We start from the raw sequence: 25,724 nt of genomic DNA on the forward strand, positions 1-25,724 counted from the left end.
ACTATAATCTAGGGGTAGGGTACATTCAGCCTTTGCTAACCTAGTTCAAAATTGCATTGACCCGACCCGATCATAAGATATACCTACTTCCCTATAGGAGATGCAAATGGATTGGATTTAAATCAGGATATATCTAAATCCGATCCAGCACTATTAATTGTATATCCAATCTGAGATCTCATAAACATGTACTTGAATTGAATCCAATGAGACAGGCGGATCTTTGGATTTGATCCGATCTAATTTCATTCAAATAAAGAAAAACAAAAAAAATACAAAAATCTTTTCAACTATTATAATTATATATACATATTTTTTATATAAAAATAAATAATATAACAAATTTATAAAAATGCAGCATAAATAATATATTTATAAATAAATAAATAATATATATATATTATATTTATATAAATAAATAAATAAATAAATAAAATTTTCTTGGATTAGATGGGAGTGATTCGAATTTGATTCGATTTCTGATCGTATCCCATTATTCAGTTGAATACGAAGATTCAAAACGGGGTTATCCGAATGTGAGAATATAGGCTCCGACTTCGGATCGGATTATGACCCGATCCAGTTGCACCCATATTTCCCTCTCTCCGCCCACAGCCTCTCTCTGAGTCTCTGCCCCTCTCTCTTTCTACCAGTGTCACAGCAAAAACAACAACCAGCACATTACTATAGATTTATAGATTCAGACGTTGAGCTGCATCACCGGACCTACAGAGAACTAATTTGTGAACCCTAAACCCAGGTCTTCAAATCTTTTACATATCTGTACCATTATACTTCGTTTATATTTCTTTATTGTTACTGGTTTATCTGCATAATGGGCTTTTAGGTTTCTGTTTTTCTACTGTCATACCAAAATTTGAAATCTATAGGTTTTTGAATTCAAATAAATGTTAAATTCAAGGAAGCATGTTGTTAAAGAGATAAGAAGTTTTTCTTTCTTTTTTTGATCCTTTTGTTTTTGTAAATCATACTTTTCCTGGGAATTTTAGAAGCTGCCTATGATCAACTTGATAAGTTTTCAAGATTTTTTAATTTTTTTTATTCATTTCTTTGTAAGTTGAGTTGCTATCTTGAGCTTTAGGCTGCAGGAACTCGGGAGGCCGCCATTGCCAAAGCTTCGGAGTTCAAAGTTTTTGGTGCTGTTTTAATTTAAGAAAATACACGTCCCTGAAAATCTTAGTTTTCCCAGCTTTGAATTTTCCGTTTTTATTTTGGTAAGTCGTTTACTTTTGTTCTTTCTTCTTCCCCCTTTTCCTCTTTTTTTTTTTTTGGTTAAATTTGTCTTCATTGGTTTCCTTCGTTAGGTTCTTGTTCTTAGTTGATTTCATGTTGAGTGATGTACCATGCTGCTGATGAATTTTGCCTGGAAAAATATTTTAATTTCGGAGCATAATATTGAATGGGAAAAAGGAAATCTATACGGTCTCGGTTTCAATGGCTTTTTTTTTTTTTTATGTCAAACCCTATTGTTTTTGAGCAGTATTGCTGCGAAACTTAAGGTTCCAGAAATCCTGAAAGCTAACATGATACATCTCAGAGAACCATTCAACCTAAAAGCTTAAGCTGTTAAGTGAGGTCCTTGAATAGGTTTTATTCTCTAACAATACATCATTCCTTAAAACTTCCACTTTAGTTTTGTTTTGCTTGGTGATTGTGTTAGAGGAAGCTTCTGACAAATTAGAGATTCATTTCATATTTTCAAGTGAGAGTAATGGCTTCGGGGGAGTTGAAAGGACATTTTGATGTTGCGGTTGCCAAAGACTTATCTGGAAAAGAATCAACCAGTGCAGTTAGTACTGGTGATGGAATACAGATCACATGTTTTACAGAAGATCTTAATGATGTAACCTTCCATTTTCAGATCATCCGGCTTGAGAAACAGGTGGGCGCGTACTGTACTCTGTACAACTTTGAGCTGTTATTCTGTTTCTGTATTCTAATCTAGATAATTGACAGTGCATCCAACGACAATTAAAAGACTACGTTTTACTTTATTTGTTAGATTTTTTTTTTCTTGGATTATCTGGGGTACTTTGCTTAACCTTATTTTCTTCTTTTTGACAATGATTAATCTATCTAACACTCTTTAATTGATTAGAGTTTTTGTTGTAATATCCTAAATTATTTTCTCTTAACCTTTTGATTTGACTTCTTTCATCAAGGTGAACAAACTAGGCTGCCAGAATTTAGGTGGGAGGAAAAGCTTGTGCTTGTTTCATCATTGATTCTCAAGATTGATATTATAAACATTCTGAAGCTCTATTTTGATGGTTCTGGCTAACATATTACTGCATTGAAAGAATATGTGTTTTCTCTACTTGTTGAGATGTTGTATGTCACTTAAATGAAGGTTGAATCTGGGGAACTCAATGTGGTGGATGAAAGTCCAGCTGAGGACCATGCTTAGCTAAATTCTATAGATTTCTTTGGCTGCATGGAGAACCTAAGTATTTCTAGTCATGGTTATTTAAATATGTTTGCCTGGAGATTTCTAATCCTGATTATCTATCTGTCTTCCATTAGAAATAAACAGGACCCATGATATTGTCTAATGAGACCTCTAGGAAGCTCCAAGCCTGGTGCTCTTATGGGGTAGGTTTGGTTTTAGGTATTATTGGGACAATTCTTGATTCTACCTGTCAAAGACTAGAAGCTTTGTTTCATTCAGGAAAGATCTTAATAGGAATGAATAAAAACCTTTTGATTGATTAAAAAATTTTACTTATAAAAAAAGAATAAAAACCTTTTGATTGTTACTTGATCCCAAAAAGGCATACCTTATGAAGTTAGTTAATTTACATTATTAACCTTTGTATGTAATTTTACTTGTATAATTATAAGTAAATTTATAGGTAACAGGATGAAGGATGTCCTCTGTAAAATAATTTATACTTCTTAAGCCATCTTTTCTCTAGAAAGAAGCATCATTTAAATGTAATCAATGTCATGAAATTTATTTACTATTTAAAATATAACAGAACATCTAAGATGCACAGCTTTGTACTTGGATGCTGAAAAAGCTTGTGATAATTGTGAATGTAGTTTATCAAAATTTTTTCTTGGCAATTTACGTTCCTGCTTAATGTGGATGTATAGAATTATTGCTTTATTTCTTTCAAAATGCCTTTTAATGGATCTTCTTTCTGGCCCTTAAACCAAGCCGGGGTATTAAGCAATGGGATCTGAAACCAATCTGGGGGATCATGGGCTCTGATATCTCCTTACCTTTATTATTATCTCCATGGAAATGCTCTCTAGATTAACTAACATTAAGGTAGAAGAAGGCATCCTCACCCTTGTTCCCATTGTTAGAAATGTTCCAAAAACTTAATTACTTTTCTTAGTGATGATTCCTATTATTTTCAAAAGGTACTTTGTCTTAGAGCGAAGACTTAAAGGATATCTATTGATCTGTTTCATACTTTCATTATTAGTACAGTTATACAGTGTAGAGGGTGTATTTTGGCTTGTAATGAGAGTTAAGTGTTCCTTTCTAAGTCAGTCTTTGTTGGTGGTCATCTCATCCTCATCTTTCTGTTATTATTATACATGTGTTACATGGGTGAAATTAAGTTTTTCATCGACAACCAGACAACCATTTCTATTAATTCCCTATTTCTATCTAAGAACATTTTGGTTGGTTAGCTGGAGCTTTGCTTTTTATTTATTTTTTATTTTTTTCTTAGCTAGCTGGAGCTTTGTTTTAAATATAAAGGTTTTCCAATCAGGTTAAGTAGAGTGCTTCTTCATGACCTACCCTATTTCTATCAAATAGAAGAATGATGTAGCAGATTCAGACCATCCACTAGGTAGGGGGCCCACTGGATTGGCTAGATGTTCAATTCCCCAGTCCACCTCAGATCTTACCCACCTTGTAATAAATATAAGTTGTTCGCATTTTACTTTTTTCAATATTAAACTATTTAATAACACTTAGATTAGATGTTTGTATATGTTCAGATCAGAAGAAAGAGAAGGAAATGGGAGAGAGAAGGAGAAGAAGAAAGAGAAGAAAAAGGAGAAAAAGTCACAGCCGAACTAGAGAGAAAAATCAAATCCCTCTAGTCGGCCCTTCTTTTATTTATACTCTTCTAAGATATACAAGGGTTACCATTGTGCCCTCACTTAAGTGAGAGCCACATCAGCTAAGCAGTACATATATAACTAAACATAAAAGGACTGTACTACCCTTGTACAACCGACTCTAACACTCACCCTCAAGCTGGTGAGAATATGTCATATAGTCCCAGCTTGTTACATATGTAGTCCACTCTTCTCCGATTCAACCCTTTGGTAAATAGATCTGCCCATTGATTTCCTGTGTTCACATATGCTGTACTTATCACTCCACTAAGCACCTTCTCACGTACAAAGTGACAATCCACTTCTATGTGCTTCGTTCTTTTATGAAACACTGGATTAGAGGAGATATGAACTGCAGCTTGGTTATCACAGTATAGCTTCATAGGAGTGTCAATCGAGTATCCCATCTCCTCTAGTAGTTGCTTCAACCACACTAGTTCGCATATCGTGTGAGCCATAGCCCTATATTCAGCCTTTGCACTGCTTCTTGCTACCACTGTTTGCTTCTTACACTTCCATGTCACTAAGTTCCCACCAAGAAAAGTGCAATACCCTGTAGTGGACCTTCTATCAGATATGGACCCGGCCCAATCAGCATCCGTGTATCCCTCTATCTCAAGACTTCCTTCACTCTTATACAACAAACCATGACTTGGAGCACCCTTCAAATACCCCACAATCCTTAGGACTGCCTCCCAGTGTGGGATTCTAGGATTCTGCATAAATTGACTCGCTAAGCTGACCACAAATGAGATATCAGGTGGAGTGATGGTTAGGTAATTAAGCTTACCCACAAGCCTTCTGTACCTTCCCGGATCCTCAAACTCCTCACTTGTATCACTACCCAATCTAACATTCAGTTCCATAGGTGTTTCAGCTGGTCTGGCACCCAACAACATTGTTTCTTCTAGCAAATCAAGAACATATTTCCTTTGGCACAGATTAATACCATTCTCGAACCTTGCAACCTCTATCCCTGGGAAGTATCTTAATTTGCCAAGATCCTTTGTCTGGAAGTGATCATGCAAGTAAGTCTTCAACTCGTCAATTCCTGGTTTGTCACTGCCTGTGATAACAATGTCATCTACATATACCACCAAGAGAATCTTCCTAGCATTTGATTCATAGCTGAATACGGAATGGTCAACCTGACACTGTTTCATTCCAAACTTCTTCACCACTTCACTAAATTAACTGTCGGATCTATCGACGGTGACGAAGCTAGGGGAGGAGCCGATGCCTAACGATGTGTATACACTTGCCAGATAGGTGGTCCTCTCTCAAGTAACTGAACTGGAGGCGAAGACTGGGTCACAACCGGAACAAGAGGAACAGGATCCTCAACAAGAACTGGAAGAGGGGGTAATGGCAACAGAGGAGAATAAGTATCCGACTTGGAGAAGAAAGGAACAGACTAAAAAAATGTAACATTAGAACACACAAAAGAACATCGAGAACGAGAGTTATAACACTTATACCCTTTTTGAGTCCTAGAATAGCCAAGAAAGACACATTTAGTGGATCTATTGTCTAACTTGTCCATTCCAGACCCAAGATTATGAATGAAACACACGCATCCAAAAACTCTAGGAGTAAGGGGAAAAGGAGATAACGCGGGAAACAAAACAGAGAAAGGGGACTGACCTTCAAGGATAGACATGGGCATGCAGTTAATAAGAAAGCAAGATGTAAGTACAACATCACTCCAAAATGGTTTGGGGACATTCATCTGATGTAAGAGGGATCAAGTAGTTTCCAAAAGGTGACGGTTCTTTCTTTCAGCCACCCCGTTTTGTTGAGGGGTTTAGGTACATGAGGTTTGATGGATAATTCCATGTCATTCCAAATATTATTGAAAGTGCGTGGAAAAATATTCACGGCCATTATCACACCAAATTGATTGTGAATTTCAGCATAAAATTTCTGGAAGATAGAAAGCAATTCACTCTTTTCTTTCATAAGGTAAAACCATGTCATCCTTGAATAATCATCAACAAAAATTACAAAGTACTTGTAACCATTATAAAACACTACTCTGTTTGGACCCCAGATGTCCAAATGAACTAAAGAAATAGGACTCGATGTACGACTATCAACTCTAGGACTAAAGGAGATACAATGATGTTTCCCAAACTGACACGACTCACAATTTAAATTAGAAAGACGACGCAACGACGGAACAAGTAACTGAAGAGCTCTAAGAGATGGATGACCAAGTCTGCAATGCCACTGGTGAGGGGAGAGAGATGATTGAAGATCTGTTGCCGAACCACCTCCATCAAGATAATACAATCCACACCAGTTTCATGCCCTCCACCAATCTTCATCCCCATCTTGAGATCCTGAAACACACAAGAGGAAGGGTAAAAAGTTATTGAGCAATTAAGATACTGAGTCAATTTACTAGCAGACATTAGGTTAAAGGGAAATTTGGGAACATATAAAACTGAGGAGAGGGATAATAAGTCAGTGTCAACATTACCAACACCACATATGGCTGATGTAGAGCCATTGGCAAGAGTAACAGATTGGGAAGTGGAGGATGGAGAAATGGATGAAAACACACCTGGAGTTCCAGTCATATGATCGGAAGCTCCATAATCTATAATCCAACGGGAAGATGTGGATGCCAAACAAGCCGTACCTGTGTGTGCAAGGGTAGCTGTGTTCTGTTGAGATGTACCCTGAATGAACCGCTCATACTCATTCCGTGAAACACTCACCATCTCCTTTCTGGAAGCATCTGTAGATGTAGTGGGGATCTGATCAGTGACTTGAGATTCTTGTCTTGAGCTACCACGATTTTCAGCTGCATGATTCGCCCAGGTTGAAAGTGGGCCATGGAGATTGTAGCAAAAGTTGATAGTATGCCCCTCCATACCACAATGAGTACACCTTCTCTGAGTATTATTACGTCCCCTACCACGGGCTCTCCCTGAGTCTCGTCCTCCAACACGTCCACCACCACGATTATACATTCCACCACCACAATGACCATACATGGGTCCACCACCACTACCACGACCATGCTGACCTCCTCTACCACCACGACCTCCCCCTCTCGTAACTGCAAATGCAGACCTATCTGACATAGTGGAAGCCTCTGTGGGTCCAACTGAAATCCTCCGAAGACGAGCAAACACCTCCTCAAGAGAGGGAAGAGCAAATCCACCTAATATCTGTGCCCTTACGGGTTCATACTCAGATTTCAGCCCTACTAAAAATCTGGTCACATCCAACTGCTTTCTTTGTTGTTGCTGAATTTTGACATCAGGTGTAAGAGGATGATAAACATTCAACTCATTTCATAAATTTCTCATACTGGCATAATAGTCCTCAAGACTTTGATTCCCTTGTTGTAGATTGAAGTACTCTTGGTACAGTTTGTAAACCCCAGTAGTGTTATCTTGTCTAGAATATAGTTTCCTTGCATGTATTCACTGCTGTCTCCCATAACTGCACAAAAAAACAGTGGGAAGTTGTACCACTAAATTGTTACTCTACTGCCCTAATAAATCACCACACTCCACACGAATGACTGAACACCACTAGGGTTCCTACTACCGGGTTTCAGCAGCAACACTCACAACTATTCACCACTGTTTCAGCAACAATATTCACAGCTGTTCACCACTTTTAGCAACAGCACTACTGTTGCCATTTATTGTCAGCACTAGAAACCCTCACAGCACACCTACGAATAATATTTTCAGTTCTGCAACATATAAAAGAAACTTGCTACATACCACAACTTAGTTCGAAGATCATGTACTGTTGAGTAGAGGGTACCAAGTCTGCATTGTCACCATCACAAAACCAGCCCTCTTCGAATTGTGAGTAGAGGGTTTTCTACCAACCACACAAAACCACAGCGATTGCATTCATTGGAGGCATGGAAACCCCCAAAAGGAGAAAACGACCAGTCCTTTTCTTTCTTTCTGGAAAACTCTCTAAATATCAATGAGAATTCTGCAAAACCCTAGAGAGGAATGCGCAGAACAGAGAGAAAAGGAGACAACTGATCTGAACTGATTATCGTGGCTCTGATACCATGATAACACTCAGATTAGATGTTCGTATATGTTCAGATCAGAAGAAAGAGAAGGAAAAGAGAGAGAAGGAGAAGAAGAAAGAGAAGAAAAAGGAGAAAAAGTCACAGCCGAACTAGAGAGAAAAATCAAATCCCTCTGGTCGGCCCTACTTTTATTTATACTCTTCTAAGATATACAAGGATTACCATTGTGACCTCACTTAAGTGAGAGCCACATCAGCTGAACAGTACATATATAACTAAACATAAAAGGACTGTACTACCCTTGTACAGCTGACTCTAACACTATCCCAAAAAGAAGGGTTTATCATGGACAAGAAGCAAGTGCTTTGGACTGAAATTTTCCCCATGAATCATGATAGAGGCCAAAAAGACAAACAGATTGGTCCCTTTTGGATTCCCGTGTAAATTGTAACATTAAAGATGTCATTTAGGGAAGCTTATTAAATCACCTAACTAGAAGCCTCTATCTCTTTCTCTGTATTGTGTGTGTGGCTAGGTCCTTAAGATTCTCAAAGTTAAACTGGCTATGTGTTTGTGTGTGTGTGGCCAGGTCCTTAAGATTCTCAAAGTTAAACTGGCTAGTCAATTAGATAAGAATTTTGGTATTCCTTCTCTTAGAATAGGATCTCCATTCTCAAATAATATTTCCAGCCTTTTAGTGAAAAAGATCCTTGTTGGCCATGGCTCTGGAAAGCAAAGTTATTGACCTATTAAAATCACTTTGTTGAGGTCTTTTAGCGTTCTGTCCTTATGAGATGCCATCCCTAAATATCAAATAACTGCTAAGCAATCACCAAAAAAAAAGGAGAACAATCTTTTTTTTTTTCATTTTTCTTATGGGGTAAGGGTAATAGGAACCTATCTATCAAAAGGGTAGTAGGAACCAAACATGCATAAGAAATTTGTTAAGACATTGGTGATGGTGAGTTGGGTACTTGAACTATTAAGGGACAGGAGTTGCTCTTTCTAACAGACTTAGCATGTCATCATCTAAGCCTGAGGTTTGGTAATTGGAATACATGAACATTGGCCCAAAACATATTATAGCCATTACCAAATGCTGGTCCCAGTTATCTGGGGTCTTGAGAGGGGTGGACTGGATATGAACCTAACCTTTGGCATTTTTTTGTGGGCACTCTCAGACTTGAACTTGTGATCTCATGCTTGTTACACAAAGCAAGTATTTGTTTTTTCCTTCAAATGAAATTGCACTAGTGAAAGGAGGGCATATTTGTGTGAAGTAATTTGCACTATTAATGAAATTGCGATAGTTTCCCAGATGGATGATAGTTCACCATCTTGAGATTTCTTGTCGGGCTTAGTGTCATTGTTGTCGAGTGGCCTAGAGGTGAAGGTGGTTGCAGTGGAGCTTGGTCTTGGGGATGGGGATGATGATCTTGAGAAAGTAGAAGACATCACCTAAATGACAAAGACCGTGAAGGTATTTTTGAAAAGGATACAGATGGAGAAGGAGATGCTAGGATCTGTTTGGCAAATGAGTCTTATCCTTTTGTTAATTCCTCTCTTGAGGAAGTGGTGATTGACAAATTAGCTGTTGATTTGGGTCGCAGAAGGAAGGCAAAGGAAAAATGTAACTGTTCTTGATTTGGCGGGTCGTAAGAAGCTTCGTGTTGCAACCAACACACATATCGTTTATGTCACAAAAAATTTTCAAGGTTGAATCTTGGTTTGGTTGGGGCAGGTCCTACAAAAAAAACTACAAGAGAAGAAGAGTGGGGTAGAGGCACTGGACTCCTTTAGTTTGGATGATCAGGTAGTGAATTTGTCTCAAAAGAAGAAGAGTGGGGACGGGAGCGAGGTTGATGGGAAAGTTACTATAGGTCATCAGAAGAAAAAGTGGAAAAGGGAGGATGTCTGGCTCTTGAGAAAATTGTTGAGAGAAACGCTGAAGTTTGCAAAAGTCTTGGTTTATTCTTTTTGGGTGGTGAGGCTTTTGCTAAAGAGCAATTAAAGAGTTTGAGGAGGGAAGAGAGCCTGAAAAAGGTGTCGGTTGGAGAAGGGGGAGAGGTGTAGAACGAGGCAGATGTCAGATGATGGACAGGAGGAGATGTTCGAGGGGGAGGAGTAGAGGTGTCTCTCTGCCTGGTTTTTTCTTTTTCTGGAATTGACCTTCTGAAGCCAACTGGACAGCAGAACTATTAACTATATATACATCAATGACTAACTGGGGCTTCCATTAGAAAGACTTTCAGAAAATGGTAATATATTCTTTACTTCATTTATGATGATTATAGGGTCATTCAGGCTTCAGGAGTCGCTGCTAAATTTGTTTACAGCCTCCATTATCAACTAAACTTGATGCAGTCGTTTCTCATGCCATTTTCTGTATTAATTGAGCTATTAGTAATTCTGATGTTGCCTCAAATAAATAGGATTTAGATGCCTCTTAAATTTTTATTATGCCCAGAGTTTTTGTATTTTAATATTTTCTCAGTATTCTTTCTCTGTGGTGTGATTTTTTTTTTCTTTGAGGAGGTGGTAGGTGTATGTATGTGTGATTCTATTCACCGTGTAAACTTAATGTTAGGTATAGATATATGCATGGATTGGGTGCAACTCTGCCAAATTGGGGCATCTATATGCTGCTGCACCTACTCGGCCTGTAAGTTGACCGTCTCATCACCAATTTTGTTGCTGATTCTGTTTTTGTTATTGACCTTCTATCTGATGGGCATCACAGAACAATGCTGTGAGTGTTGCTTCCATACTTGGAGGGGCCTCTGATAACACAGGATCAAGCATTGCTCGTCGAATAGGTAAATTTTATAAACACATAATTATAGTTTCCAGACTGTATTCCTTATCCACCAAACTAATTTCATAATATTCTTTAGTACTGAAGACTGGTCTCAATGTAATCCTGGCCTGCAATATTCCCAAGAACAGCCCCATGCTTGAGGTACTCTCTCTCTCTCTCTCTCGCTTGCTCGCTCGCTTTGAGTGTGTGTGTGTGTGTTCTTCCATGTGAATGTGATATTGCTAACTCTAACTGTACATTAGGTAATTTACCATCTGGATTGGTCATAATTCACTCCCTAATCCATGTTAGTAATATAGTAATGTACCTCTCCTTATATTGCACTTTATCCCAAGTGATATTGATCATCCAGATTCCAGATATACATTTTTCTTATAAAATAAAGAACTCAAAAAGTTTATTTTGGATATGTGGCAAGGAAATTTGGATTGGAAGTTTGAAACTCCATCAATAAAGGGTATTTAGTAAAACATGTGAGGCCCTTTTGGGCTACCAACTATGCTGCCACATTGTTCTAAGGTCTTTTTTTTTTTAGTTCAAAGGTCATTTAGACTCGAGAAAATCTTGTTTATTTATGTCTGTCTGTTCTTTGTATTTCATTTTCAAAAAGAAAAAAAAATTATTTATCTATGTATAAGATTATATTGTTAATGCATGTTTCTGATAGGGCCATGGGAAACCATTGTTCTGCTTTTCAGAAACTTGAATCTTGGTGTTAACATTGGTCCTCATGGAAGTGGAATTAATCTGTGTCAGTAAATTTAGTTCTTCAGAGCATTCGAACTATGGAGACATTATGGAAAGATTGGAAATCTAGGAATTAGAATAACATTTTAGAAATCATAGGATATTTATCAGTGCAGATTTTGAAATTTTTTCTTGGTCAAGGACTTTGAATTAATTAGATCACTTTAATATAGGATTAATAACGAGTGGAAATATGTTATATTGCTGGTTTGACACTCCAAAGATCCAACTTATACATAAAAAATGGTCCTTAGCTGTGGAAAATAGAATAGCATACCTCTAGATAGACATACAAAAGAAATACAACCATTAGGTTCAGATGACATTTTCTAACTTATAATTTTTCTTTATCTAATTTATATTCACTTATAATCAAAATTAAGTTTTTTTCTAACAAAATTTATGATTGAAATATTTAAGATACATTTGTTTCTAATTGATAAAAAAAAGGATACATTTGTTTCTAAGCTATATACTGTATGATTTGTTTTAGTTTCTGGACAACTTTTCTGTTTTCTGCAAGTCAGAAGGTTTTGAGTCTTTTTGACTAGTAAAATTAAATCTCTCTCTGTCCCTCTATTTTTTTTTTTTTTGGATAATATAAGACAATACTTGAATCATCATATCATCATCTAAACCTTGTCCCAACCATATGGTGTGGGCTATGTGAATCCTGTTTTGCCATTCTGTTCTGTTTAGTGCTATTTCCATAATATAATACAATACAACACTATCAAAATGAAAACTAATTTTCTGGAAAATTTTGGTACCGTGAATTCCTTGTGCATTTATGTGAACTTTGATACTATTAATTTGGCTCTCAGGCCGATGCAGAGAGAAAGCTAATGGAGAAGCTAAAAGAACTGGGTTATACGAGATCAAGATCTCAAGGATCAGTTCTTAGTAATTCATAGATGGTAAAAGGTATTTCCTTGCCAGAAAAGGAATAGTGAATGCATCGCTGTAACAGCATTTTGCAGATGGTTTGTTTGCACTGAAATTAGGTAGGTGACAGCCCCCAGATAGGAAACCACAGGGAAGAAAACTCGTAATTAACTATTAAGGGAACACATTTAACAGGATGCTTGTGTTTCTAAATCCATAGGATTTCTACGGACCTCACCTGAGAGGTTCTGAACACTGAAGTCTCAAATTGAGCACTTGTTTCATTAGATGGGCGAACTGGCGGAGGACAATCTGAATGCAATGCAGTGTTTTAAATCAGACTTGATAGTTAGTCCGGGTTAGACCAAGCTGGATCTGCAACTTCTGTTGAACCAGAATCTTCAAAGAACCCTCGAGAACTGATGAACCAGAACAGATGATTTGACCGCCAAATATTATACAAACTAATTTGGTTTGATCTTTGATGGCAATTGGTTAAATTTTCAGTTAGTTGATTGGTCCGGTTTGACTCAGCGGAGAAAATCCTGGATTTCATGGAAGCCTCTATTCCAATCCAACCCACGAGGCCATGATACTATTTTGCTATAAACACTACAGGTTTCAATCAAATAATATTTAAAGACTACAAATACAAATATGTACAGTACAAATACATACAAAATATAAGGTTTGCACTACATCTACGTATTTGTATTTGTACTCCTTCCAAACTGAACCTAAATAATTGCTTTTGAAAATTCAGACCAGTAAATGACATTACAGGAGGAAAGTATTCTGCCGTCACACGCACACACTCTAGAAAGTAATTTTTATTGAGGAAAGAGAAGAATGTTCACAAGGATAAGTATGTATTTGCACTGTGCAATGAACTCCTTTCCACCCCATTTTTACCCAAAGCATCTGGTGTAGACTGAGCGTTGGCTTTTGAGGCATTCACGCAATATACTAGCGGGGATCTGTGTGATGTACGGGCTTTGTTGCGTGAAAGTGAAATAATAAAAATATATAATAGTAAACATATTTTTTCTATTTTTTATTGTAAAACTGAATTAATATCATCATAGGCAAATTATCATATTTAAATTATATAATTTATAATTTATAATTTATACGAAAAAATAAATGTATTTTAAATACACTATGAACTAATTACATTTACTTCTTGAAGATTTATTGACAATTAATACATATTTTCAAAAAGTAATTTTAATGGTTATATTTTTAAATTTTTGGTAATATATCATATATATTGGAAATCATGTTAATCCATTTTTGGTTATTTTCTTGGCTAATTTTTGTCCATTAAATGTAATTTTTTGTTATTTATAGCTTAAATTATATTTAAATAAATTAAATATAATTACTTTTAATTACAATTTAAAATTTAATTATATTACTTATAGTTTCAAATATTACATTAATTAAAAATTTTAAAACTGTTAAGTAATGAATTAATAAAAAATGTTAATATTTTTTAATAAATACTATAATTCATAATATTGCAATTATTGAAAATATTGCAAAATATGGTTAATTATTAATATTGCAATTATTAAAAATATTGTTAATAAAGAAATACATTAGTTTTAATAAATAATATTAATTAATTAAAATACTGTAATTATTAAAAGTAATATATTAATAAAAAACTACTAATTAATGAAATACTGTAATTGTTTAATTACTGTTAATTAATAAATATTGTAATTTTTAATACTATTTTTAATAAATTATAATTTGCATTATATTAATTAATAAATACTTTATATGATATTATTTTTGAATAAATATTGATAATTATTTAAAAATATTATAATTATTAAAAATACTGTTAATTAAATAATAACATGCATTAAAATAAAAGGCCTTGGAAAACCTAATGGTTTTTTTTTTTTGTCTAATAGCGTGTAGCTTTATTAATCTAATCAAGATAAGTAATGATTACTTTTATATATTTTTAAAATAATTATAGTGTATATATATATTGGGGTTGAATTTTCATAAAGTTTAAATTGACAAATTTAGGTTTTTGGCATCAGTTTGGATCAGTGCAAAGGCCATGATTAGGGTAGGGTTGGCCCTTCAACCATTATCCAATCATCTAATTTATAGTTTTATACCCCTGTTTTATTAGAGAAAGTCAACAGGAGGTTCAGAGAAATTTAAGAGGAAATGAGTAGGGGTGTAATTCGGATTGGCCTGATTTAGCATTTTACATTGTTTCGGGCTTGGGCCTTCAGGCCAGGTCTTTTAAAATTTTGACAAAAGTTCAACCTGAGCCTGCAAATGGAGGACTTAATGGGGAAGGGTAAAACTTAAAAAAAATGGAAATGAGAGAGAGAGAATGATTTTAGTTTATTTTAGGAAAAAATCCTGATAGCTACTCTATAGGTCGAGTACCAGTTTAATACCCGATCTTTAAAATACGATAATTTATTACCTGAACTTTCATTTTACGATAATTTAAAACTTTTAAAGATATCAAAATTATCCTTAATACTGTTAATCAAAACTTCTCGAACCGAGGCTAACATCGAGCGACAAAGGTCCTTCGATGATGAAAGGTTTCTCAGCGAGTTATCGATTGGTCTCGCTGCCCGAGCAAGCGTGAAGAACTTAGAGGCCATGAACTCGCCGGGGGGAAGGTCCTCCTACCTAGATACGCCGGCGTCCTCTTCTCGCAATTTATTTGATCCTCATCCAATGGTTGCCGAAGCCTGGGATGCTCTGAGACGGTCGTTAGTGTACTTCCGGGGTCATCCTATTAGGACTGTTGCCGCTCTGGACCATAAGGAGGAAGCCTGGGGTCGTCAGTGCCTGCAACCATGCTCCTTTTTTTCTTCCTTTTCTTCTTTCTCTCATTGTCTCTCCTTCACCTAATCTCCAGCGAGTCCTCGCCGGAGTCCGACCGTTAAATTTCCGGAGAGGTGACTCGTTTTCCCGCCATTTAAGCTCTCCAAGGTCGGCTCCTTCGTCCAGATCTCTCAACGTTCTCCTTTCCTTTTTGTCCTTCATTTTCGCTGAAGATCTGATTTTCTCAACAAATACTTTCGTTGATTTAGTCGGAATGTTTGCCATAATGCGGAAATTTCAGATTTTTTGCTTCTTTTTGGATTTTGTTTATTCATGCATGTCAATTGTCATTGAGGTGTAGGGTGTAATTCATTAATCCTTTCGGTGGATCTTGATCTGGAATTCATTAATTTTGTTTTGTTAGCTTGCTCTCTTCCATGTCTGTTTGGATTAGCCTTATTTAATCTGCATTTATTATCTCCTGGTTAGATAATGCGGTCTATCTTGTCAAATTCCGAGCCTCTCTCTCCCTCTCTCTGTTTGTCTGTCTGAAAATATCTTTTTGAGAAAATCGAAACTTTTTTCTTTTTTAGCAATAGTGTTGATAAATTAGACAGTTATATATTCTGATTTTGATCTCATGCTATTTTCGTTTGTTATATTGACATTTGGGTTGTTTCATCTTTTAAGCAATTCGGTTTCTTTAGTTAGAGATCCTTCTGCGGATTATAAGTCTCTGTTGCATCGGAAGAGGAGAGACGAATGGAGGGAGCTCGAGATGCGGGTCTCAAGAATGTAGCTTCCACCTCCTCGCTTACGGGGATGGGCGACTTTGATTTAAAAAAGCTTCTTGATAAACCGAGGCTGAACATCGAGCGACAAAGGTCCTTCGATGAGAGGTCTCTCAGCGAGTTATTGATTGGTCTTGCTGCCCGAGCGAGTGTGGACTGTGGAGAACTTAGAGGCCATGAACTCGCCGGGGGGAAGGTCCTCCTACCTAGATATGCCGGCGTCCTCTTCTCGCGATTCATTTGATCCTCATCCAATGGTTGCCGAAGCCTGGGATGCTCTGAGACGGTCGTTAGTGTACTTTCGGGGTCATCCTATTGGGACTGTTGCCGCTCTGGACCATACGGAGGAAGCTTTTGAACTATGAACGTGAAGGTGGCACGTCTTTGACTCCCAATATTCGACGCAGCATTCGAATCGAGTGCAGCAATAAAACCGGCATCAGTACTAGCAGCAACAACAACATTAAGCCATGTGAATTCATAGCGTGTTCCAATGACGTTTGCGAGCACGACCGGATTCGGTACATGAGGACAATGCTGCAATCGAGCTTCTGCCTGCAGCCCCCTGGCGATACGCCAACTCGGCGACCTTCTACGGGATACTTGCCGGGTGCATACCGGTGTTCTTCGAGAAATAGTCCGCCAAGACACAATTCGGGATTCGGGTGGCATTTGCCCGAATGGTTGATAAAGAAAGAGTGAGGAGAGGCCAGGCGATGAATAGGCGGTATTATCGGTCTGGTTTTATGAGATGGTTAATAAAGAAAATTAGATGATATTTTAAGAGTATTTTTGTCTTCTTAATATGCTATTTAACGGTTGATATCGTTGCAAAATGAAAGTTTGGATTCTATATTGTCACATTTTAAAGTTGAGTACTAAATTGACATTCAGCCTAAAGTACAGACTACCTTGAAATTTTCCTTTTATTTTAACAAATGAAAAGAGAAGAGGGTCCCGTGAGCATGAGAACTGCCAATGGGTTGGGTCTGGTTCGCGATAGGGTGTATCAGTCCCTTTCCGATTATCAATTGGGAATAACTTTAATAAAACAGATAGTAAAATACTAAGCTGTTTAAACGTTGATAAAAACGTGTTTTTAACCACAATTATCTCATATACTGTTTATAAAATTTACCTTTTAAACATAAAATATAACAAAAATTACAAAAAAAACATGAGATCCTTTTGTATTATTAACTATATAATTGGCATGGGTCCTAATCAATTTGGAATAACAAGAACTGGTCCCAACCCAATTATTAGTTGGGACAAAACCATAGAATTGGAATCGATATAACCAATTTGGTCTGTTTGGTTGTGTCAAATAGACCCAATCCATTGGCAGCTCTAGTGAGCATTGAGATAGGAGCATTCTTAACCTCTCTTCTCTATATATAATACTAGTATTAGGATAAGGTGCACAATAAATATTAATCATGTATAATGCATGATATGGTTATTTATTAAAACACACCTATAGTTTTCATTAAGAATTATTTGTTTTGCCGTATAAAAATAGTAACTGAATAACATAATCACCTAAACTAAGAGAAAAATGTTCAAGGGCATGGACCCATGGTTGATTATTCCAAAAGCACCCCTAAACTGAGTGGGAAATGTTCATGGGTATGGACCCATGTTTGTTTATTTCGAAATCACCTCTAACAATTTTTTTTTTTGTATAGAAAACAATATTGACCAAATAGAGAAAAATAGAATGGGTGTTTATGTCTTAGTAGAGGGAAAAATGGCATTTTTATTTTTAATTTCTTTTGATTAAATTTATTTGAATGGAAGTTAGGATTAAAACTTTCATGTTCAACTTTCATCTAATGGAAGGTTGATTAAGTAGATGGGTTACAAACGATAGGGAATATTTTAGTAAAACACAAATTATAGGATAGATTTTACTAAATCCATGAAACTATTGGTGGTGTTTTAATAAATGACCTTATATAATATTTGTATTTAACTTTATGACTGACATGGAACCCAAGACAATTATCTATTTATATAGAATAGATAAATAAATAGATATAAATTTCAAAAAATAGCAATGGGCTAACTGCCAATCGAGCTCTCAATCAGGGGAATATTTTTTAGCTCTACCCAAATTTGCTGGAACAATGCTTTAGAGGAATTCTGTTCTTTTCAGATAGTTTGATAGCTAGGAGATTGTTGTGCTTTGTTTTTCTGCCGTCTTCTTTTTGTTTTACTTGTATTTTCTAGTTTTCTATTGTAAATGAAATTTTTCTTACTAAAGAAACATAGCTTGGGTTGGCCACCGGTTTGATCAGATTAGGATGAGCCAATGAGAGACCCACCAAGAATACAAGTCATGGTCCGGTCTAGGTCTCAACTTTTAGGCACACACACAGATATATATTAAAATTCAGTTTTAACTGTAATAACAAAAAACTGAACCAAAAATTTTGGTTTCGATTATTTCATGTTTGATTTTGGTTTTTATATTTTTTTAGTTCAGTTTTTAAAATTTCAATTTATTCGGTTTGATTTTTAACCGAATAAATTGAGTGATCACCCCTAGGTTTTATCTAGCAACTATTAATATTGATAGGATAATTAACATTAATAATAAAAAGTAACAAATAATTTATAACTTAACCTAACTCGGTTAGATCTATAAATTTTTAGGCTTAAGCAACTATTTTCTTTTGAATTAGGTCTAGCTAAGATATGCACTAAGTTCACACATTATCAGGGATAATCAAATTTGAAATCTAATTGGGTATCAAACTTTTGGAGTCCAATAATAATTTTAGTGGATAGGGCCCAAGCTAAAGAACCCCTAATAAGCTCAACTTGAAAGTTATATGTATATATAGTAAATATTATTATATAGTATTTAGATAACAAATTTTGTATTAATATATATATAAATGTTATATATTTTTTCATACTAGATTGGAATTAAGTGATACTTATAAAAAATTGAAATATTTAAGCATTAATAAAATAAAATAAATAAAATAGAACACTAACAAATTAAATAATATGAAAAATAATTATTTTATTAAATAATCAATAATAATAATTATTTTTTGTTAAAAATGTTATTATAATTAATCTAAATTACTAAAACATTTTACAATAAATTATTAAAATAAAAATTTAATTATTTTAAACAATATTCAGTGCATCGCACCGATCCCGCTTGTATATATAGAGTTCTGCTCTCTTGACCCAAATAGCACGTATATAGGCAAATGCTCAATGGTTGAGAAATGAGCCAAACAGCCATGCAGGAGATTCTTGATGTAGGGTCTAGAAAGCGCCAAGACCCATCTATCAATTCATTCCACGCCGACGCGTGTCCCTGAGTAGTGCCAAGTGAACCTGCGAAATCATGATACGTAGAACGTACGAACCAACGGCAATACAGAAATGGATCTCCAAAGATAAGGACCTTTGCTTGTCTATTGCTATTAATACCACCAAGCCTGAAACAAAATCAACTAACTACACGTTTTCTCTTCTCTCAGCTCTCATCAGTCATCACACTCACACACTCGCTCTTCTATCTTAGTCATGGCTGCCTCTGTAATAATGACTCTCTCCTCTCCTTCTTTGGCCGGAAAAGCACTGAAACTCACCGGCTTCACCTCAAAGAATCTCGGCGAAGGCGGGTTCACCATGAGAAGCACCTTGTCTCGGCCCAGGCAATCCATAACTGGAGGCCCATGGTATGGTCCTGACCGTGTCAAGTACATGGGTCCTTTCTCCGGCCAGACTCCGTCCTACCTCACCGGTGAATTCCCCGGTGACTACGGCTGGGACAGTGCCGGGCTCTCTGCTGAGCCAGAGACCTTCGCCAAGAACCGTGAGCTTGAGGTCATCCACGCCAGATGGGCCATGCTGGGAACCGTAGGATGCATCGTGCCTGAGCTGCTCGAACGCAATGGCGTCAAGATCGGTGAGGCTGTATGGTTCAAGGCTGGTTCACAGATCTTCAGAGACGAAGGACTGAACTACTTGGGCGACCCGAAGTTGATACACGCTCAGAACATTCTGGCCGTCTTGGCTGCACAAGTTATCTTGATGGGCGCCATCGAGGGCTACCGTATCTCCGGAGGGCCTCTTGGAGAGCCGACTGACCCACTCTATCCCGGCGGCAACTTCGATCCACTTCACCTCGCCGACGACCCAGAAGAATTCGCCATTCTTAAGGTGAAGGAGATCAAGAATGGCAGACTGGCGATGTTCGCCATGTTGGGGTTCTACGTTCAGGCCATCGTTACAGGCAAGGGGCCACTGGAGAACCTGTATGACCACCTTGCCGACCCCTTCAAGAACAACGCTTGGGCCTTCGCCACAGCTTTCGACCCCAGCAACAGCTGAGCGAGAGAGGTGGGAAGAGTTATTGTAAACCAATGAGAAGTGAGAACTGAGAAAGTTCTAGCTCCTCACTCTGAGCGACTCTGTATGGTTTTGAATTTGTTGCTAGTGATATAAGTTGCAGACTTGATGCAGAAAATGTGAATTACTAGTAGGAGTAGCTCTTTTTTTATATAATCGATCAACAATCGAACAGTTTGTTTATCTGTTTCATATTCACTTTCTGCACTAATGAACAGTTTGTTTATCTGTTTGATATTCACTGTCTGCACCAATTAATGGGGTTGATGTGGTTGTGCATATATGGTTGGAAGTGGAGGAGCAAAGTTCAAATTATTGGTCAAAAGAATATAGAAATGCATAGATGAAACTCGTATCAATTAATTTTTTATGGGCGTGGCAATTGTTTTTATATATTTGAAAAATAATAAGATCATAGTGTAGCATGGAGATGATTATTTGGTTTTCATGATTTTTTATTTTTTCAAAAAATCATAAAATCTAATTTACATGTGATTTGGTGAGTCTTTTCAAAATTGATTAACTTTTTTTCTGTTCTTGAAATTGATTATTATATTAGAATTCCTTTAAGTTTTTTCTTGAAAATAATTTTTTTTTCTTCCGACTCCCAACTTACTTTTTTCTCTCTCACCTTTCTGATTTTCTATGATTTTAATATTTTCAAAATATTTATTTACTAATTTTTATTATTTTTTAAATATATATTACCATTCATTATAGTCTATTTTCTTCCTATTTGCTTAAATTCCTCCACTTAATTTCCTTCTTTCACTTTGAAAATTGACATTTTATATTATTTTTTTTTTTATTTTTTGTTCTATGCATATGTTCTTTTACTAGTTGAGTGACACGTAAAAAATGAAAAGAGAGTGGAGAGAAAAAATGGTATAAAATCAAGGGTAAAAAATTTAATTTTTTATTGTTGTTGAAATCTCCATTGATGTTTGCCTGTTTTGTAATTAAATCACCTAAATTTTGATACAGTTGTAAATAGACCCTTAGAATAGAAAAAGCTTAATGGAGCCTTTGATTTTTACTTTAGCTTTTCAGCGGGCCACACACACCCTAGTTGTTCCATTTGAGTAATAAGCAATTGATCGATAAGTATTTAAAAAAGGCTTAAAAAAACAAGTCTTTATTTTTAAAATAAACAATTATTTCAGATTTATTTTTCAAATATCAATAAGTATTTAATGATCCAAATAATTATTTATTTCAAATAAACACTTATTTTAAGGACTCCCAAACATGGTTTTATATATGGACCATGACCAAAGATGTACATCCAATGTGTCAACACTGCATTCATTGCATATCCCAAGCCTGAACCTAAGAATTCCTCAAGCAATTGAATGTTAATGGGTTCTGTCAAGTGCAGGCATATAGTAGTCGGAACATCCATTTAATAAGGAAAAAAAGGGAGATTGGTAAAAATTATGGAGAGAGAGAGAGAGAGGATCGGAACTGTTGAAGGGTATTTTGATGATTAGTAGGAGTGAGCAAAAAAAATTGAAAAACTAAATCGATTGAAAAAACCAATTGAAACCGAATTGAAAAATTGGTTAATAACCAATATAAAAAACTGGCAGTTAACTGTGTTTTTCTATATATTTTCTATATATTTATATTTATTATATATTATATATATATATACATTTTATATATTATAAATTAATAAATATATATTATATAAATATATATTTATAATATATTATATATTATTTATTATTTAAAATATATTATTTTATATATATTATAAAAACTAAAAAACCAAAAACCGGTGAACTAAACCGATGGTTAACCAAACCAGTCAACTGGTTAATTGATTGATTTTGATTCGGTTCCAGCTACTAGTTTTCCAAAAACTGGTACTACAAATTCGGTTTAAAATACAATATTTTATATATATTAGAAAAATTAGACACACTTATGTAATCAAATTAAAAAATAAGTGTAATAAATAACAATTATTTTTATTGATAATGAAAATGAAATATATAATTTAGAATTGGCCAAAAATGAAATATAAAAGTTAATAATAAATAGTTTAACTTTTGGGTTAAATGTATTAAATTTTAACATCATAAATAAATAATAAAATTAATAAAATTTAAAAATGTAAAAATATAAAATATATACATTTTGAAAAAAACAACATTTCAGACACATGTATAATATCATATTAAAAAAAGTAAGTATAAAATATCAAAATTAGTTTCACACACAAAAATACAAAAAAAAAACAATATTAAAAATTGAACACATCTATAATTCTATATTTACACTACTATAAAAAATATGAATAAGATTATGGAATTTTCTTTTGACTAAAATACTCATTTTTGAATTTAGTCTCTATTTAATTGTGAGGTTTAAAACTTTAAATTATAAATTAAACTACTACTTTTCACCACATTCAATTCACTCTATTTAAATCTACATTTTTTTTTTATAAATGAACAAAAAAAATTACAAAATGAAGAATCTAGCCAAGCAGTAGGGGTGCAAATGGATTAGATCATGATTCGATCCGATCCTTTTTTTTTTGTCGAAATCAGATATCCCTTGTCCGGATCTTCAAATAGGATCGAGTCGGATAATAGGATCTGATTAGAAAGTGGATCAAATTTGGATCACTCCTTATCCTTATTTATTTATAAATATATTATTTATATTTTACTTTTTGCAAATTTGTTATATTATTTATTTTTTCACAAAAAAATGTATATATTTGATGAAAATAGTTGAAAAGATACTTGTATTTTTTTATTTAAATTGTTATATTTTAATTTTCTTTTAACATTTAAATTAAATTGGAATGGATCAGATCCAAATACCTGACTTCCTCATTAGATTCATATTCAAATTCATGTTTATGAGATGCAATTAGATATGTTGTTAATAGTATTGGATCAAATTCGGATATACCTTGATTCAAATCCGATCCAATCCATTTTGCATCCCTACCAAGTAGGTAGGCTTGTCAATGATACCTAAACTTCACAACTCAATCCGATTATCACATATTTGAATAAGGTGTTTATGTAATCAGATTTGGATTTTGCAATATACATTCGATTAATAATAAAAAATAAAAAATATAAAAACAAAAAAAATACATAGAAGTTTATAGAAAAATTTGAACATATTATTACTATCATTATCATCATCTAGAATTGCCACGGGTAAAGCACATACATGCTTACTAGAGTAGGAATTAGAGATACTTTAAGAGATAAATATGATTTAGAGATAATTTAAGAGATAAATAGGAATTAGAGACAATTTAGGAGAAAATGGGGGAAAGTGGTGCCATTTGGCTAAACATTAGAAAAGAAAATCCCTCCTTTGTGGTTGTAAGAAATAGTTTATTGGTTTAATGGCTAATTATGTGGATTAAAAAAATAAAAAATAAAAAAACAAGAAATTAGAAAGGGGGGTTTGGAGCAAGGAGAGGCATAGTGACATGGACTGTCTTGTTATATATATATGGGATTTTTTTGGCTTACCTATCCCATATAATAAAAAAAGCTTAAACTTTTTAAAAAGAGGTAAAAACTATACTCCAATCCACCTCAGAATTCTAGATTCCACTATAGACCTACAACAATTCAAAATTACGATTTGGCACCTACCCCAATTGTATGTTTGGTTGCTGCGATGGGGAAGGGAAAATGAGAATATTCCCATAAGATTCTGGTTTTCCAATGTTTGTTCGAAGAGATGGGAAGGGAAATGTGTGAGATGCAGGTTCTCAAAATGGATGAAATGGGGTCGCATTGATTTGGTGTGCCCCCAGTGCAAATGAAAACTTCTAAGAAAAAGATCGGGCTCTTCCTCCTGCTCTCTTTCTAGACAACCCTCACTGCGAACCTGCGCCAACAACGGTCTTCTCGCTGGTGCCGTTATCATTGATCTCTAGACAAGGTATGACCACGAACATGACCGCCAACGACCGATGAGTATTTTTTTTACTATTTTTGTAGCCATCGAGCTCCTCTTGTCGACGGGAAGAGATGGCTGTTCTCTGGCCAAAATTCATTCTTTCCCACATGTAACCTTGATATTTTCTATAGATCTACACTTCTATCTTGTAGATCTAACATTTTTTTTTTGTGTGTTTTTTAACTCGTAGGGTCCAAATCTCCTTGCTCACTCGCGCAAAGGTAAGTTAGGTTCAAACCCAAAATGATGAATGACTGTTATAGATCTACTGTAAGCTCTATATTTTTTTGGGTTTTGTTGTCATTTTTTTTTTTCAATATGATACATTTTGGGTTGAGATGTGTATCATTTTTATGATTTTTGGGTTTGAGGCATGTATCGTTTTTGCTCACTCGCGCAAAGGTAACAATGTTCATACAACCATTGATTTGTGTTCTTTTTTTTCTCTTTTTTTTTTTTTTGAATAGTAGGGTGTATTCAACACATTATTGGGATGAATACCATCATGTGTTGGTGTGAACAATGTCAAGCAATTGAAAAAATCACATTGAAAACTGACCGATTTTCTCAGTAAACAAACACAAGAAACTGGTTATTTAGTATACTATTTCTTGGGAAACAAACACAGGATACAAATCTAAGAAAAAAAATATTTTCTCTGTGGAGCTAAGAAATGTTGGGGTGGACTGAATAATGAAAACCCGTAAAAATAATGACAGCTGTGGGATTTGAACCCACGCCCTTTCGGACCAGAGCCTAAATCTGGCGCCTTAGACCACTCGGCCAAACTGTCATGATTCACTCTCTTAGTGATACCATTTTTAATATAAAGAATATTCAATTAGTTTCATTTGGATTGTTCCGACTCATCGATTGTGGTAGGAGTCCAAAATTAGGCAATTAACCGTAGTCAGTGTCTCGATGCTCAGGTTCTTGTTACGTGAAACATAAAAAAGTCTTTGAAACACGGGTAATATTCTGACGTGGACGATTTTGATTGGTCTCAACTCCCGAGTAGCCTAAGCCATAATTTTGGAGTAGCCAAAAATGAATTCTGAAATTCAAGTCCATCCTGCTATTGGTTGGGGTTAACCCGCTTGGTTGGTTCGACTGAACCTGAAAATTTTGGCTATAAACCGAATATTTTGGGTCAGGTAGGTTGGCTGTTGACATGGATGAACCCAAATCAAAACACCGACAGGCTGAAATTATCCACTTATGATAA

General features: G+C 35.2%; 2 protein-coding genes, 2 long non-coding RNA genes and 1 other non-coding gene across 8 annotated transcripts; 4 read left to right on the plus strand and 1 right to left on the minus strand.

The window, feature by feature from the left end:
• Positions 1-571: 571 nt before the first annotated feature.
• On the plus strand, positions 572-13,060 carry LOC148862073 (proteasome assembly chaperone). Of its 4 annotated transcripts, none has more exons than XM_088986242.1 (7): positions 623-760; positions 1,103-1,235; positions 1,725-1,903; positions 10,713-10,781; positions 10,860-10,935; positions 11,014-11,078; positions 12,509-13,060. In XM_088986242.1, exons 3-7 carry the CDS (start codon positions 1,733-1,735, stop codon positions 12,596-12,598), a joined length of 471 nt encoding a protein of 156 aa, XP_088842368.1. In that variant the 5' UTR covers positions 623-760; positions 1,103-1,235; positions 1,725-1,732; the 3' UTR covers positions 12,599-13,060. The 4 variants fall into 4 exon arrangements, with proteins under 4 accessions (XP_088842367.1, XP_088842368.1, XP_088842369.1 ...); XM_088986243.1 differs by having other exon boundaries at positions 625-760; positions 1,110-1,235; XM_088986241.1 differs by lacking the exon at positions 1,103-1,235 and having other exon boundaries at positions 572-760.
• Positions 13,061-15,091: 2,031 nt separating this feature from the next.
• LOC148862074 (uncharacterized) lies at positions 15,092-17,074 on the plus strand. The gene is made up of 2 exons (XR_016113258.1): positions 15,092-15,551; positions 16,074-17,074. It is a non-coding gene; the product is annotated as an uncharacterized LOC148862074 (long non-coding RNA).
• A 2,560-nt stretch (positions 17,075-19,634) lies between these two features.
• On the plus strand, positions 19,635-20,672 carry LOC148862075 (chlorophyll a-b binding protein, chloroplastic-like). Its single transcript, XM_088983812.1, has one exon. It carries the CDS (start codon positions 19,727-19,729, stop codon positions 20,534-20,536), a length of 810 nt encoding a protein of 269 aa, XP_088839938.1. The 5' UTR covers positions 19,635-19,726; the 3' UTR covers positions 20,537-20,672.
• A 3,580-nt stretch (positions 20,673-24,252) lies between these two features.
• On the plus strand, positions 24,253-25,057 carry LOC148862076 (uncharacterized). Its single transcript, XR_016112352.1, has 2 exons — positions 24,253-24,481; positions 24,690-25,057. It is a non-coding gene; the product is annotated as an uncharacterized LOC148862076 (long non-coding RNA).
• Positions 25,058-25,212: 155 nt separating this feature from the next.
• On the minus strand, positions 25,213-25,292 carry TRNAL-UAG (transfer RNA leucine (anticodon UAG)). Its single transcript has one exon. It is a non-coding gene; the product is annotated as a tRNA-Leu (tRNA).
• Between the last annotated feature and the right edge of the window lie 432 nt (positions 25,293-25,724).

The sequence above is a fragment of the Nelumbo lutea genome, chromosome 4 (genome assembly GCF_056320005.1).
Source record: "Nelumbo lutea isolate HS-2025 chromosome 4, American lotus-T2T, whole genome shotgun sequence".
Taxonomy (NCBI): domain Eukaryota; kingdom Viridiplantae; phylum Streptophyta; class Magnoliopsida; order Proteales; family Nelumbonaceae; genus Nelumbo; species Nelumbo lutea.